Source organism: Sinohyriopsis cumingii, chromosome 6 (assembly GCF_028554795.1).
Source record: "Sinohyriopsis cumingii isolate HCF-2022 chromosome 6, ASM2855479v2, whole genome shotgun sequence".
Lineage (NCBI taxonomy): Eukaryota > Metazoa > Mollusca > Bivalvia > Unionida > Unionidae > Sinohyriopsis > Sinohyriopsis cumingii.
The window spans coordinates 46372317-46386100 of NC_142966.1; the positions used below are offsets into that span (position 1 = coordinate 46372317).

The 13784-nt window shown below is 35.3% G+C and overlaps 1 protein-coding gene across 2 annotated transcripts in view; it reads right to left on the reverse strand.

Annotated features, from left to right (window-relative positions):
* Positions 1-4529: 4529 nt before the first annotated feature.
* The window catches only part of LOC149796859 (uncharacterized), a 32682-nt gene continuing 23427 nt past the window's right edge, over positions 4530-13784 (reverse strand). For both annotated transcript variants that reach the window (XM_089961504.1, XM_089961505.1), the window contains 4 exons: positions 13217-13415; positions 11940-12011; positions 10841-10924; positions 4530-9514 (listed from right to left, as the gene is read on the reverse strand). In XM_089961504.1, the coding sequence (XP_089817630.1) occupies positions 9248-9514; positions 10841-10924; positions 11940-12011; positions 13217-13415 (622 nt within the window). In that variant the 3' untranslated portion in view covers positions 4530-9247. The remainder of the gene's footprint in view (positions 9515-10840; positions 10925-11939; positions 12012-13216; positions 13416-13784) is intronic.

A 13784-nucleotide genomic window follows, 5' to 3' on the forward strand; every position in this document is an offset into this window, starting at 1 on the left:
TTATTATTATTATTATTATTATTATTATTATTATTATTCGATCCATGTTTATGACATTCCCGATCGTCTTGATGAACTCGGATCGCAATTACTTTTCCTAAATAGTCGCTACATTTTCTAAATCTGACTCATGTGTCATCACCAAAATGAGAGAGGAAGAAATGCTCTAAAAATAGACTGGGACTACAATCGTGGGTATTGACCCTAATAACATTTGTGACTCGATACCTTATAATCCACACTAAACTGTATGATTCATTCGATTAGTAGTAATTGTTCCGCTCTACTGTTTCGTACTTTGTACATGGTCTGATTTTTAAGGATAATAATTTCGTTGGTTTTCCTAACTAATTACTCTGAACAATACCTTTTATATGTTAGGCAATACTGAATTAACGTTTAATTCCCTTTATTTGGCATAGGATTCTTGAGTGTAATATCCGTTACATAGTATACAGCTTGGGCTTTCTTCAGATGTGCACCTTTCAAAAACTGTCAGCTCCGTTTGGTCATTTTCAGCTCTTGGACTCTTCAGATGTGTGTGTGTGGGGGGGAATAACTCTCTTTATATTTTTATAAAAGTGAAGTGTTTATATTTGATCTATTTCAAGTTCATTTCTCGAGCACATTGGATCAACAATTTCGATCGCGTGTCTGCTTTAGACAGCGTGTTGTTTTCCTAATGCCACATATACATAAATTTAAGTCACAGTTCATAAAAGAGCATAGATATATATCAACATTGTCTCTAATTTTCCCTTTGCAAATGTGCACAACTGCACCATTCACCAGTCCGTACCAGAAGTACACAATAGCTGTAAGCGGAACCCAAGGGTTAAAACCAAAAGCGATGTAATCATTGTTATGAGTTATTTCCCTTTGTATCGTGAGTGTGACCCCAATACGTTATATCTGAGGTATCCGAACTTTAATTCGTTACATCCCGAGATATTTACATAAAATATCCCCATCAGCTTACTTGTAAAACATTTACATAAATATCCAGATAAGATGACTTGTACAAAATTTACATGGAATATTCATATAAATTTATTTTTTACAATATATAATGAAATATCCAAATCAAATTACTTGTACAATATTTGCATGAAATATCCAAATCAAACTACTTGTACAATATTTGCATGAAAAATCCAGTTCGGCTTACGTATACAACATTTACATATCCATATTGTTATGTATATGTGATTTAACTCATATTTTTTTTTAATTTAATTGTTTGTCAGTTTTAAATTTGCATTCTATTATATACAATTATAATGTAAATTTATTCACTGGAGATGATATTTTTCCAGAAAATCGGTTGACCTTAATCATTCTTTCATAAACACCAGGTGTTTGCCTGGATGCTGACCTTGATTCAAATTAGTAAACAAAGTTTTATTTTTATTTTAAAATGATTTGTTATTGTCAAGGTCATGATGGGGCTTTGGGTTTAAGATGTAAACAACTTTTTTATATTTTATTTGTTAGAGGAAATGATTGGTTTTTGGTCAGGGTCATTTTTTGTGTACGTGACAAAAACACAATCACGTGATCCCCCTTTGATTTCGCAATTCTGGTTTATCCATAACTACACATTTGTTAGTTTTAATAGAGATGTGTAGAGAGAGATGTCTCTGTTTTGGGCTTTTACACTTGGTATCAAGTTGTTTTCTTTGTTGTAGCCACATTTTTAAGTTTGGATTCCAAAAGGATTAATTCTTTATTCTCTGGAAATATTTGAAGAGTGCTCATATATAATTTTTGGAAAGACATTGCTTACAAATTTTATTCTGATTTCCAACACAGGAGTGTTATTTACAAGAAACTGTAAACGACAACATTGTATAGGATACGGCTTACGTCATAGCCTTCCATCTTTGATTCTTCGTCGGGACTCGAACTTGAATTCTGTAGAACATTTTTTTATTATGACTTTTACAATTTAATTCATGGATTATGCTTGGATTATTTTTGGATTTGATTATTGAAACCGTAAGTTCTTATTTTTTTTTTCATTTTTACAGAATTTTTCCAGGGAAATAAATTATTTGTTAAATTTTAAAAATGCTTCTTGTTTTCACTCTCTCTATGTTACTGTTTATTTGAGTCTAAACACGTAACAATATCAGCTTACTTGTACAAAATTTATATGAATATCCAGTTCGTCTTACTTGTACAATATTGAAAAGATAGTAGATAATGTCTTTCTCTGAATGTCCATGCCTTCTCAGCTCCTCGAAGCGTCCTTGTATTCGTTTTGGTAGATTTTAGAGAAGTGCTCTGCCAGCTGAACAGAGTACTTTGGATTGATGAGATTGGAATTACCAGAATTATTATTTGCATTGATGCTAGAAACCCTTCTCCTCCTGAAATTGCGTCGAATATTTTACGAATTATTTTAAAAAGAAAGCAAATTCATACGGAAGCAGAAATATTTGACTTAACACTCACCTTTTCTTATCCGTAATAGAGATGGTAGATGTCCTGGACACAAAGAGAAACTTTCACCTCCATGTCATGACTGATAATACAACAATGCAGACAGGTAATTATTTAAGAAAAAGTACTACCTACATCAACCGCTTGTTTGTGTTGTTTATATGTGTGCTTGTATGTGTATGTATATGAATGTGTGCATGAGAGTGTGTGTATGTGAGAGATACATAATTTCTTATGTTCCACGCTCTTTGCCGTTGGAGAGAGAGAGAGAGAGAGAGAGAGTCGCTTTGGTTGTAATTTTTCTATTTCGGCCTTGGTGCTATCTTTTAGGTCGCTGCGTGTTGCATTCCCTTTAGTAGGGGTTAACGTCTGAAAAAAAAAGAAATACAGATTTTGCATCATAGTCATAGTCCAGCAACTATTAATGCACAAATAGGCATTTAGGAAATGAATCAGACACAGTCCAACACTTAATGTGTGTGTGTGTGTGTACGTGTGTGTGATTAAACCGATATTTCAAAAGAATTTATGATCATAATTATAATATGATTATCTGTTTGTTTCTATCATTATAGGATGAGCGCACCTGATTGTTGTAGGTTTACACTTATATACACACATGCAAGCATGCACACGTCCGCACGATTGAATTTGAACATTCGTTAACTTGAAATACATTGTTTTATGACGTCGATTTTCATTGACTCTTAAATATCTCTCATAGTCCTCCATGGCTTTTGGATATAATGATTTAGCTTTCGTCCAGTTTCCTCGTTCAAGAAAAACAAGAAAGGCAGATAATGTTTCTGTGTTCTCTTCAGTTCTCCTTGTACAGTTGACTCTAATTCTCCTATTACCCAGCTTACAAAATTTCGACTTATGTATTGTCTTTCGTCATCTTCAAAAAGTCGAAAACACTTTTCTAAAACGTTTTTCCTCAGTCATACCCTGTTCTCTGTCGATGATATAATGAAGAAGCCTCCTTTTTACGATTTGTGATTAGAAAATTATTTACGTTTTCAAGAGATAGTATGAAAATACATACGCTTGAAGACTACGGTAGATTACTGGCAGTCTGACGTTATTAAGCGCATCGTTCTTTCGACATTATTCCGGTTTATTGTACAGGAAGAGAATAACTATTTGTTCGTACACCTTGTTTTGTGATATGCATGATATGTGTATAAACAGACTAAGACGAGTGCATTATATTAAAACAAAGTAAAGCTGCATGTTAACGGGTTGTATATTTGCCACTATCAGTTAAATAATATCAGATTACAAACTTGTCAAGGACATTAATAGTCTTGTATGTTTGAAATTCATTACAATGGCGTTGTCTTAAAGCATTTATAATAACGAATGCATAACACATTTATAAATGTCATGTGTAAGGCAGGTTTAGTACTTACATATAACCTATCAAAGTAGATGCATTCAAACAATAGGTATTATTATTATTATTATTATTATAGTTTTTATTAATATTATTTACATTACATTATGATATAATCTGCATTTATACTGTAAGTCGCATCACGATATCTTGGTTATAAATTTATTTAGCAAAGTTATGGTATACATTTTTACTCTCTCGAGTGCATGTCGTATTATCGCCAAAGAAATATAGCATTCATTTTTAAAGAAATGTTCATGTTGACAACGGAAATTTAAGAGCTTTATATATATATATATATATATATATATATATATATATATATATATATATATATATATATATATATATATATATATACATTCTTTGGTACGGAGTCTCACCCTGATCCAGTAATGGACATTGTTAACGGTGATTAAGGCACCTCTTCGAAACAAAACTATAAAATTATCACATAACACATTTCTTGCTAATGTCAACAAAGACGGCTAATGCACATGATCCGACATTAAGTTCAGAACCTCTTCATCGTGATATAAATATGCTAAATGTACCTGACTGATATAGGAATTCCCGCACCTGTGCACCAAGAGCAACAATACCGTACCGTATATTTTAGTTAGCATGTCACTGGACCATTATGAAATGTTTGTAGCATATTTTGTCCAAACATAACACTGGAGTACTATTGATGGTGAGGGGATTTTAATTCATTAATGGAATAACCAAAAATTAATTTAGGATCTACATTTAGTTAATATCTTCTCTAATACATATAAACGAAACATTGTAATGGTTACCTTGAAGTGTTCTTGGCCTCCATCATCTACGTTTTGAACCACATAATTATTTATACTTGTTGCTGTATGTGGTGAGTGATGTAAGCAAGGACACGCATGTAACGAAGATCTCAAAGCAAATCATCTTGTTGTATAGTGGGATAAACTTACTTTAAAACTCAGAATTGACAGTTCCGCATGAAATGTTAGTTTTATCTCAAATATTAAGAATATTACATGATTATATAATTAAATGACACATGATAATAGTAAACCTAAAGGATCACTCTTTTGTACAATGCATGCATTTTCCCTTTCACGATAGGCGTGCATTAAACATCTAATAGTTATAAGCTATCTTTTGCAAATGGACTCACTGTGACACGATCTGATGCTTAAGGTAAAAAAAAGCAAAGGCTTGTGTATGTGATTTAATCTGTGCTTTATACATGGCACTTACCAACGTTCAGATTTCCACTTACACTACTTAAGAAAGTAAGATTTAGAAAATAGCTTCATCCACTAGTCCCTCCGTTAGTGGATATATCAAACTTTTATACTATTGAGCACATCTACAGACTACCATCAATACATTTAAGTCGTTTATCTTCAACGTTGTAAAGGGGGAGATATATTACATTATTAACGATCAGAGGGACGTAACTCTAGTCATATCGTGTAAAAAGCATTGATTACAAGGGCACCAAGATGAAGGTTTATGCATTGGAATGAATGCGACCAGCATGATGCTCTATTTTCATCAACAAATGAAGGTTTAAGCCATCCTCGTAATGTTTTATCTCAAGAGCCATCGAAGACGCATCATGATCAGTGTTTACTATGAAGCGTCGACCACACACAAATAATGGTGTAAGCGTTTAACTTCGGAAACAACTGCAAGAAGATCCTTAATAGTAACACAATAAATCCGTTCTGATTTAACGAAAGTTTTGTAACAATATGCTATCACCTACTTCACTGCATTTTGCAATTGATACAACACTGCATCCATACCACAGTTACTAGCATCAGTGACAACAATGAAATGATCATTATTGACAGGGCACACTATAATATGCGATGTTGTTAGTGAATCTTTGAAGTTCTCAAAATCAGTATCAACTTCATCTATTCAATCAAATGGACATTCTTCTTCTGTTAAATGATGCCAAAGTTTATCATTGACAAAAATACGCTTCTAAAGGTGTCTGTAATATGAGCATGCTGCAAGAAAATTTCTGATTTCTTTTGCATTTTTAGACTATGAGTACTCTTTGACAGCTGGTACTTTTGAAGAGACAGTCGCAATATATTTTTCAATTACAACGTTTTTCAATTACAACGTCACAAATGTACTTCTTTCAACCGTTGATATACCAGTTGCAGTCAGGTCAGCTCTTCATCGGATGTATTAGCAAACACGATAATGTCATCGAGGTACGAACGAAACATCTTCAAGCATAATGCAGACAAAACTTGATATATTAATCTCTCAGAAGTAGGAAAACGCAGAAAAAACATGATCCATTCAGCTCTCAGAAGTACCTAGTCCATTGCATAATCCAAACCCGATAAACTGCTGTACACCACAGTCAGGAACGTAGACGGCTGTTTCTGTTACATCTTTTTCAGCAACTTTGACTTGCCAATGACAACTTGTTTAGGTCAAAGTACTAAACCACTGCTCTAGTCCTTCCCTTACCCTCACCCTGTAATTGTTTATAATTCCTATGTGTGTATTTGCAAAGTGTATGATAGGTACATGCTTTGAAATTTGCGGTAAACGTGGCAGCAGGGAGGCTGAAAAGTCATTCAGACTCTTAATTGAAAAAGAGTTAATATGCTGGCAAAATCCAATGCACTTCTAAACTTTATAACCCCGCCCCTCCTTAAAAGGGCAACAATAAAAAAATAAAAAAAGGAATAAATTTGCACGAACATTATCGTTTACTACTTCAAACATACAAATATTAGCAATCCTCCTTAAGAAAAAATAGCTACTACTGTCATTGCTTCTTCTTTGAACTGCTTCTAGTACTAATACCGAAAACATCTCAGCTATAACCGTTTTTCAATGTCTCTGAGAGAGAGAGTGAGAGAGATGACTGAGCAAAACATTTCATCCTACACGTGATGCATGTTGTTGCGAAACATTCAAGAAAAGTAACTCCGCTGACAAAATCGAATACACTGACGAACTTTATGATCCTCCCAGAAAGAATAACAATACAAACACAGAAATTGGAAACATTTGCACCATCGTTTTCGTGTACTGCATCAACATACCAAAATTAGCAGTCATCCTTAACAACAATAGCTACTACTGCTATTGCTACTTCTTCTATCTGTTGCTACTACTACTACTACTACTACTACCGAAAACACTTCTGCGATAAACGTTAAACGTTTCCCAGTTTCTGAGAGAGAGAGAGAGAAAGAGAGAGAGAGATAAGTAAAATCTTTAATCGTACACCTGATGCGTGTTGTCTGACATCATGGTAGTTGGCAGTTCAGCTTCCCAGTGGTGCAAGTAGATTTGACCCTTACCCATACGGTGGTAACTAACTGTCCTACCTCCAGAACGGATCGTTCTGGTGCAACCTTATCGGCAATAAATATCTTACCGGTACGGCGTACGTCATCGTACCTATTTACTGGCACCATTGCAGTTTCTACATATTACACAGTAGCAGATTTACCAAAATACGGGATGGAATGTGAAGGTCACTCCAACTGCTTCTTGATGATTTTAAAATTCATATTAGTTGTGCCATTAAACTCCAAGAAGTCAACCACAAGCCACACACTATGAGACGTCATAGAGGACAAAGACTGGTCCAATGAGAAAGTTGCAGTTGAAATTTCAATATCGTATGTCGAGAAATCCAATATCACGTGTTGGATCAAATTGCATGTCCTTAAAGTTCCATTTTCTAGATCGAGATTTTACATTTTATATGTTGAATTATACAGTGGTGGTTTAAAGTTCTATTTCCTATGTCGACGTTTTACAGTGCATATTTTGAATTACACAGCGGTTGTTGAAATTTCAATTGTCGAGAATCCCTGATTCTCACGTTGTATGTAACTGTTTGTAATGAAAGTCCCATTTCATATGACAAGTATTTAGTTTTCATCCGTTGAATTTTACAGTAACGAGAAGCAGCCTCCTTGTTTAAAAATAACGCAGTCCGTTCACGAGAGCGATGTCTAGCGAAGAAATTCATAGTAATTCTCGACCTGTAAATTGTAACTTTAAAACTGTAAATGCATGGAATGTAATGGCGCCTCCGAATTGAATACACGAATGGTGTATCTTAATAGTCGATATTATTTTGAACTGTTAAAGTGGACATTGTGCAATATTACTTTTAACACCAACACATCATTTCACCATATAAAAATAGCAATTCTGATAAACAAAATAAACTGTCCATCCACCGCTGTGTAATTCAACAGATACAATCTAACAACTCAACAGACATAATGGAGCTTTCAGCACAATCAATGTGATTCAGCAAGTTAAATTGAAACTCGAGACATATAACATTACAATTTCAACAACCTCCTTGTAATTCAGAAGAAACAATCTAAAAACTCGACATTGGACATCGAATTTTCAACTAGTACTGTGTAATATCATAGATGACATCTAGATACTCAACATATGAAATGGAACTTTCAACATAATCTTTTTGAACCAATACGTAAATTAGGAACTCGAGACGTATGACATTGAAATTTCATCCACCGCCCTGTAATTCCAACGAAACAATCTAAAACCTCGTCATTGAAAATATAACTTTCAACCGCTACTGTTTAATTCAACAGATACAATATGATATCTCGACCTAAAAATTGGAACTTTAAGGACAATCGTTTTTGACACAACACGTGAAGTTGGAATTATGGACATATAACATTAAAATTTCAACGGCAACGTTCTGATTGGACAAGCTTTTGTCCGCTACGGCGCCTCATAAAACACCTACCTGATCCCCTAGGTATGTAGAATAGGCATGAAGTGCTCTCCTGCGCGTCGTTAGAGGCGACTAATAGAGACAGGAGCCACTATGGCTTAGTGGTTAGTATGCCAGAGTCGTGGTGGAAAGGGTGCAGGTTCGAATCTACCATTGGATCACCCCAGGGTCGCTGCATTGATGCATTCTTTATGTAGTGCACTTTCCTCCAATTGATTAAACAACTAGTTGTGTTAATGTGCTGTAAACCAAAAGCCCCAAAGTTCAATACCATGGACATCAACTGGACCCACTGGCTCGCGATCCAATAAATTTCACACCTTAGGACCTAATATTGTTAATAGGAGGCACATGTGTAGTGAATATCTACTGTAAAAAAGAAGGCTATTTCTAGTCAGCATCTACTGAAAATGAGGACTATTTCAAGTCAATATCTACAAATATGTCGTGTGTTTGCGATCTGAAAGGCTGAGATTGATATAATAAACGACCTAAAACAACAGCTTCAACTTTTCAGCAATTAAAAGTTGAATACGTATGGTCAATTTGAGCATGCATGTGCAAAATTAAGAAATAAAATAAAAATCTCCAAATATAAAAAGGTCGACCTCTGATTGTTTTGCACGAACTATTACGTTAAGGTCACTTTAGTCACACCCTTGAGCGACTCCCCTGGTAAGAATGGGTCCCTGTTCGTGCAACCGGACAACAGGCCAGACACAAAATTCGATAACCTCTCCAGATCTGGTATACCCTCTGTAAAGGTCTTGATTAAACTTCTCCCGCTTATTTTCAGCCCATTCCAGATGGACTGGAGGTTGTTGTATACACATCAACCATACGATTTCAACACAATGTCTGGCAAACGTCTGTGTTCTTCTTTGCATGCCGATTGTTCTATTTTTCATAAAATCCTGAAATGTATAATAAAGGACACAGTTTAAGTATCAATATATGTATATACTGTATATCTATATTACCTACGAATGAGAATAAACTTCTTTTCACGTGAATATGCACATACGTCTTACCACCGGTTTAAAAAGTATAAACCATTATTAGAATGTCGCGATATCCAACCAGGTTACATGTTTAATCAATGCATATGATTGATGATGAGTACAAACATAATCAGATAATATCAGTTTAGTATTCCGTAGAGGAACCAACCAAACAAATAAATTGGGGGAGGGAGTTGAAGACGTGACAATTCATTGCGCTTTATTGCACTATCCACTCGCAACAGCAATCACTCTTACCGGGTACAATTACTAAATTCGACATTGAGGTTATTAACTAGGTAAATTGGTGCTGCAAATCGGATCTGAGTTGTTACATGATACTAGGGAGAACTTAAAAGAGTTTGTCAATTTTCATCATTGTTCAACTAGAAATATTAGTAATTGGTTGGTTGCAAATGGCCTCGTAGATACAATTTGCCCCATGTTTCCTTAAGCAGAGGGATTCGTTTTGTCCAACCGGTCTGAGGAAAAGGTGGGGTTTCAGAAGTCATTAGTCTCAATGATAATATGGAATACTAGACATTCAAATCCTTCAATACAAAAGATATTAACGTGTTAAGATGTCAAGCTGATCGACAAAGGAACTGATGATACAAACCCCATAAAAGTCACACCGAGGTCTTTAAATCAATGTAAACGCCAAATTACATAAAAATGTTGAATAATTCCTGAGATGTGCTGGGGTTCTAATGATGTGTTGAAGATTTAAACCTAAAGAAGAAATGGTAATAACTCTGCCAAAATTGTACCTGAAAAGAACGAAACATTTAAAACGTACATGTATTTGTAACACCATATCCTCTTCTGCAAATCGTTGTTGTACTGTAATGGCAACTACGTTTATCAACACTCTCTTCTCATACCCATCAACAAGGCCATTGACAAGAAAAGTTGTCCAGTCCTCATTCATGAATAAGATATGTCATTTTTAAAAGTCTCTTACATTTTCCCCAATCTCAGTCAACTAGCATTTATTTCACAGGACCACGAGTACAAACATAGCTGCTTTTATAAATGATCGCACAATTTCAGTCTGCGTAACGTCACTGTAAAACATTTCGGTCTTCAAAGATGTAATATATGAAGACAGTGAATACAGAGAAAGGACATATAACCAGTGTCATGGGTAATGAATTACAATACAACGCATGAAAGAATAAGTCAAGACCCTCTCTATGTTTAACTTTCTGAAAATAACAGACAAAAAAATGGAAATACCTCGCGAACAATGGGAAGTGCCTTCTCTGCAGCTTCTCTGAGTTTCATCATTTCATCATATCTTCTCACTTGGTCATCCGGAGACTGTAGGTTTGTATTGTACATGTACAAAGAAATATGAATATAACAGTGCAGTCAATGAAACATTCACAGACAGAGCATACACTGTTTGGTATGAAATTTTAGTCCTGAATAACGCTTTATATTTCGGCCGCCATATTGACATTTTTCTCAGAGATACAAATTTGTTGGAATTAAATTTAAATGAGAGCTTAGGGACCTATTTCTGAATATATGCTTGCAATATACTATTTCAAGTGTTAAAGTTTTGGCGATAATTTCGTTTCTGCCAATGTTGCAAAACTGAAAACAAGTCAAGTATATGCGTCGTGGAGTTCTTACACTTACTGTATCAAGACGTCATTTGAGAAAATTAGACTTTTTTCAGGCAACGTCATCTAATTTGAAAAGTGTGGAAGAAGAGGAACAAAAACAACACCAATAACACTAAACCATAAACAATAACAAAATACACACACTAACGTCTCACGTAAAGCATTACATTTTCAGCAAAATAACCCGATACAGTGCTACTATAAAATCTTACTAAATACATATATAATGTTAGTACATATATAGGTAGGTTTACAAAATACAGTCAACTGTCATGAAGTGACATTGGATATCACAGTACAACTAATGAAATAGGATAGGAAAGAAGTTTTCTAAGCACTCTTTTTAAATAAAGACGACAGTGGACTGTGAATCATCGACCACATCTTTAAATTTGAAGAAAGTGTTGACTACTCTGTTAGAGTTCATCTACACGTTTGATAAAATTTTCGAGCTGAATAGATAGCAACTATAATAATATAAAAATATCTAATGGCACCGATGCGATGAGAACTATACATTTTCTTTAAATTTATAAACACTGAAATAGTAATATAAAAACAAGTGTTGAATGTTCAATACCTAAGCTTCCTAAAAAAATACCTTTCTTATTTTAAGTAACATGTCGCATCATCTGCAGGAAGAAGTAGAAGTAGAGAAAAATAAAGAAAAGTATGGTGAAGACGATTGCATTTACTCTACTCACCAAACCTGAAGATTTCATTTGGTTATCAATCATTTGTTTCCTTCGTCCCGTGCAGCAGAACACATGTGCATTCTGTAAAAGATTAATTGTATTAGCACATCCATTTGTTGATTTGGAATACCCGAGTATGGAGACAGCATACGATATCAGGAAACTACCAGATAACAGAAGGAGATAAAGGCGCGCGCGCGCGCGTGTGTGTGTGTGTGTGTGTGTGTGTGTTGATGTTTGCTTTTAAGTCGCCATAATACAGTATCATTTTATTGTTATTTGCAGTCTCTGAAACTCGGGTATTGCATTTAAGGACATTTCGCGCAGTTTCGATACGGTCTTCAACAATGAATCCCCTTTTATATTCAGTATGGAGTAATATAAACAAAAAACAAAACCCACGAACAAAACTGTCCCCTTGCAATAGGGCAAACAAGGTTGGAAAAAATATTAAATAATAATATCAATTAGATATTAGCAAGTGGAAAAAAATACATTATCGGGACAATTGTATAATATTTTATAACTGCAGAACTCACCGTAATGTTAAAAGATTAGGAACACAACTGCCAAATATAATTATGAATACGTATATCATTCTTATTCAAACCTGTAAATCCACGTAAGACGAGCAATCGGAGAGATTTGTAGTTTTGCATGTAGTGTGTGTGCGTGTGATTTTGATTTTTAACGTAGCTTTAACACTTTTTTCAGTCATACTGCTACAACGTCTGTAATGTGCCAGTTTATAGTGATGTCTAGCACTGGGGCATGTAGCATGATGGCCCACCCAGTCACATTATCCTGACACCAGGCCGACCAGTCCTAACACTAACCTCATAATGCTGAGAGCGGTGTTTTGCATGTGGTTTTTGTTGTGAGGTTTAACGCCATTTTTCATCACACGATCGGCTATACATGGCGGCCAGTATTAATGGTGGAGGAAGAACCAGGGGAACCCCCCGGAAAAAACCACCGAGAAGCTACTGGCAAGCTTTCTCACATACCCACATTGGCTGAATCTGAGACTCGAACCGGGGCATAGAAAGGTGAAATGACAGTGATCCGTAACGGAGAGCGCTTTAGACCACTCGGCCACTCGGGGCCCCGCTTTTGCATGTGGTAAAAAAAAGGCAATAAAATGTAAAAAAGCAAACACAGAAAATGACAGTCAAAGAGAACTGTGGGTTACATGACTTGCGTTCATTTTCCACGGGAGGATGGCGGTGGCGGCGAGAAGTGCCAATAAAAGGAATAAACCAAAGGGGCGTCTATAATGAATTTACCTTTACTATGTCCAAGAGGTATTTAATACGTTCAGTGGGATCGATAATTTGGTCGTTTAACTCCTCAAAGGCGTCGGTGTACTCGTTACTATAGAGCTCAGAAAAGCGCTCTGCCAACTTGATTGGGCGGTTTGGGTCAGACAGGTCCGATATATTGGGGTTGTTGTCCTTCAGACGGATGCTTGCGTCTTTGCTGCGCCTAAAATACAAATTTTGCGACAGGACGTGATTGAGGATTATTTGAACACGTGATTGTATGCAACGATTTATTGTAGTTATTTTTTTTTCTTCTTCATTTTAGAGTTAATACCTGAGGAGAAACATTATTGGTACAAGATTCACTCTTCGAAGGCTAGTACATTATTATGTTTAATCAATCACTTACTTTAGTGTTTGTGTGTGTGTGTGTGTGTGTTGGGGTGGGGTTATGACAGATGATTTTCTCTTACTGCGAATTCTAACAATACTTACAGGTGAACGAATATGAGGTCCAGACGAGAAAGGAAAAGTTAAAATACAAGAGACGTGGTGGATTTTATAAAATATATAATCATGCATATGACCATAA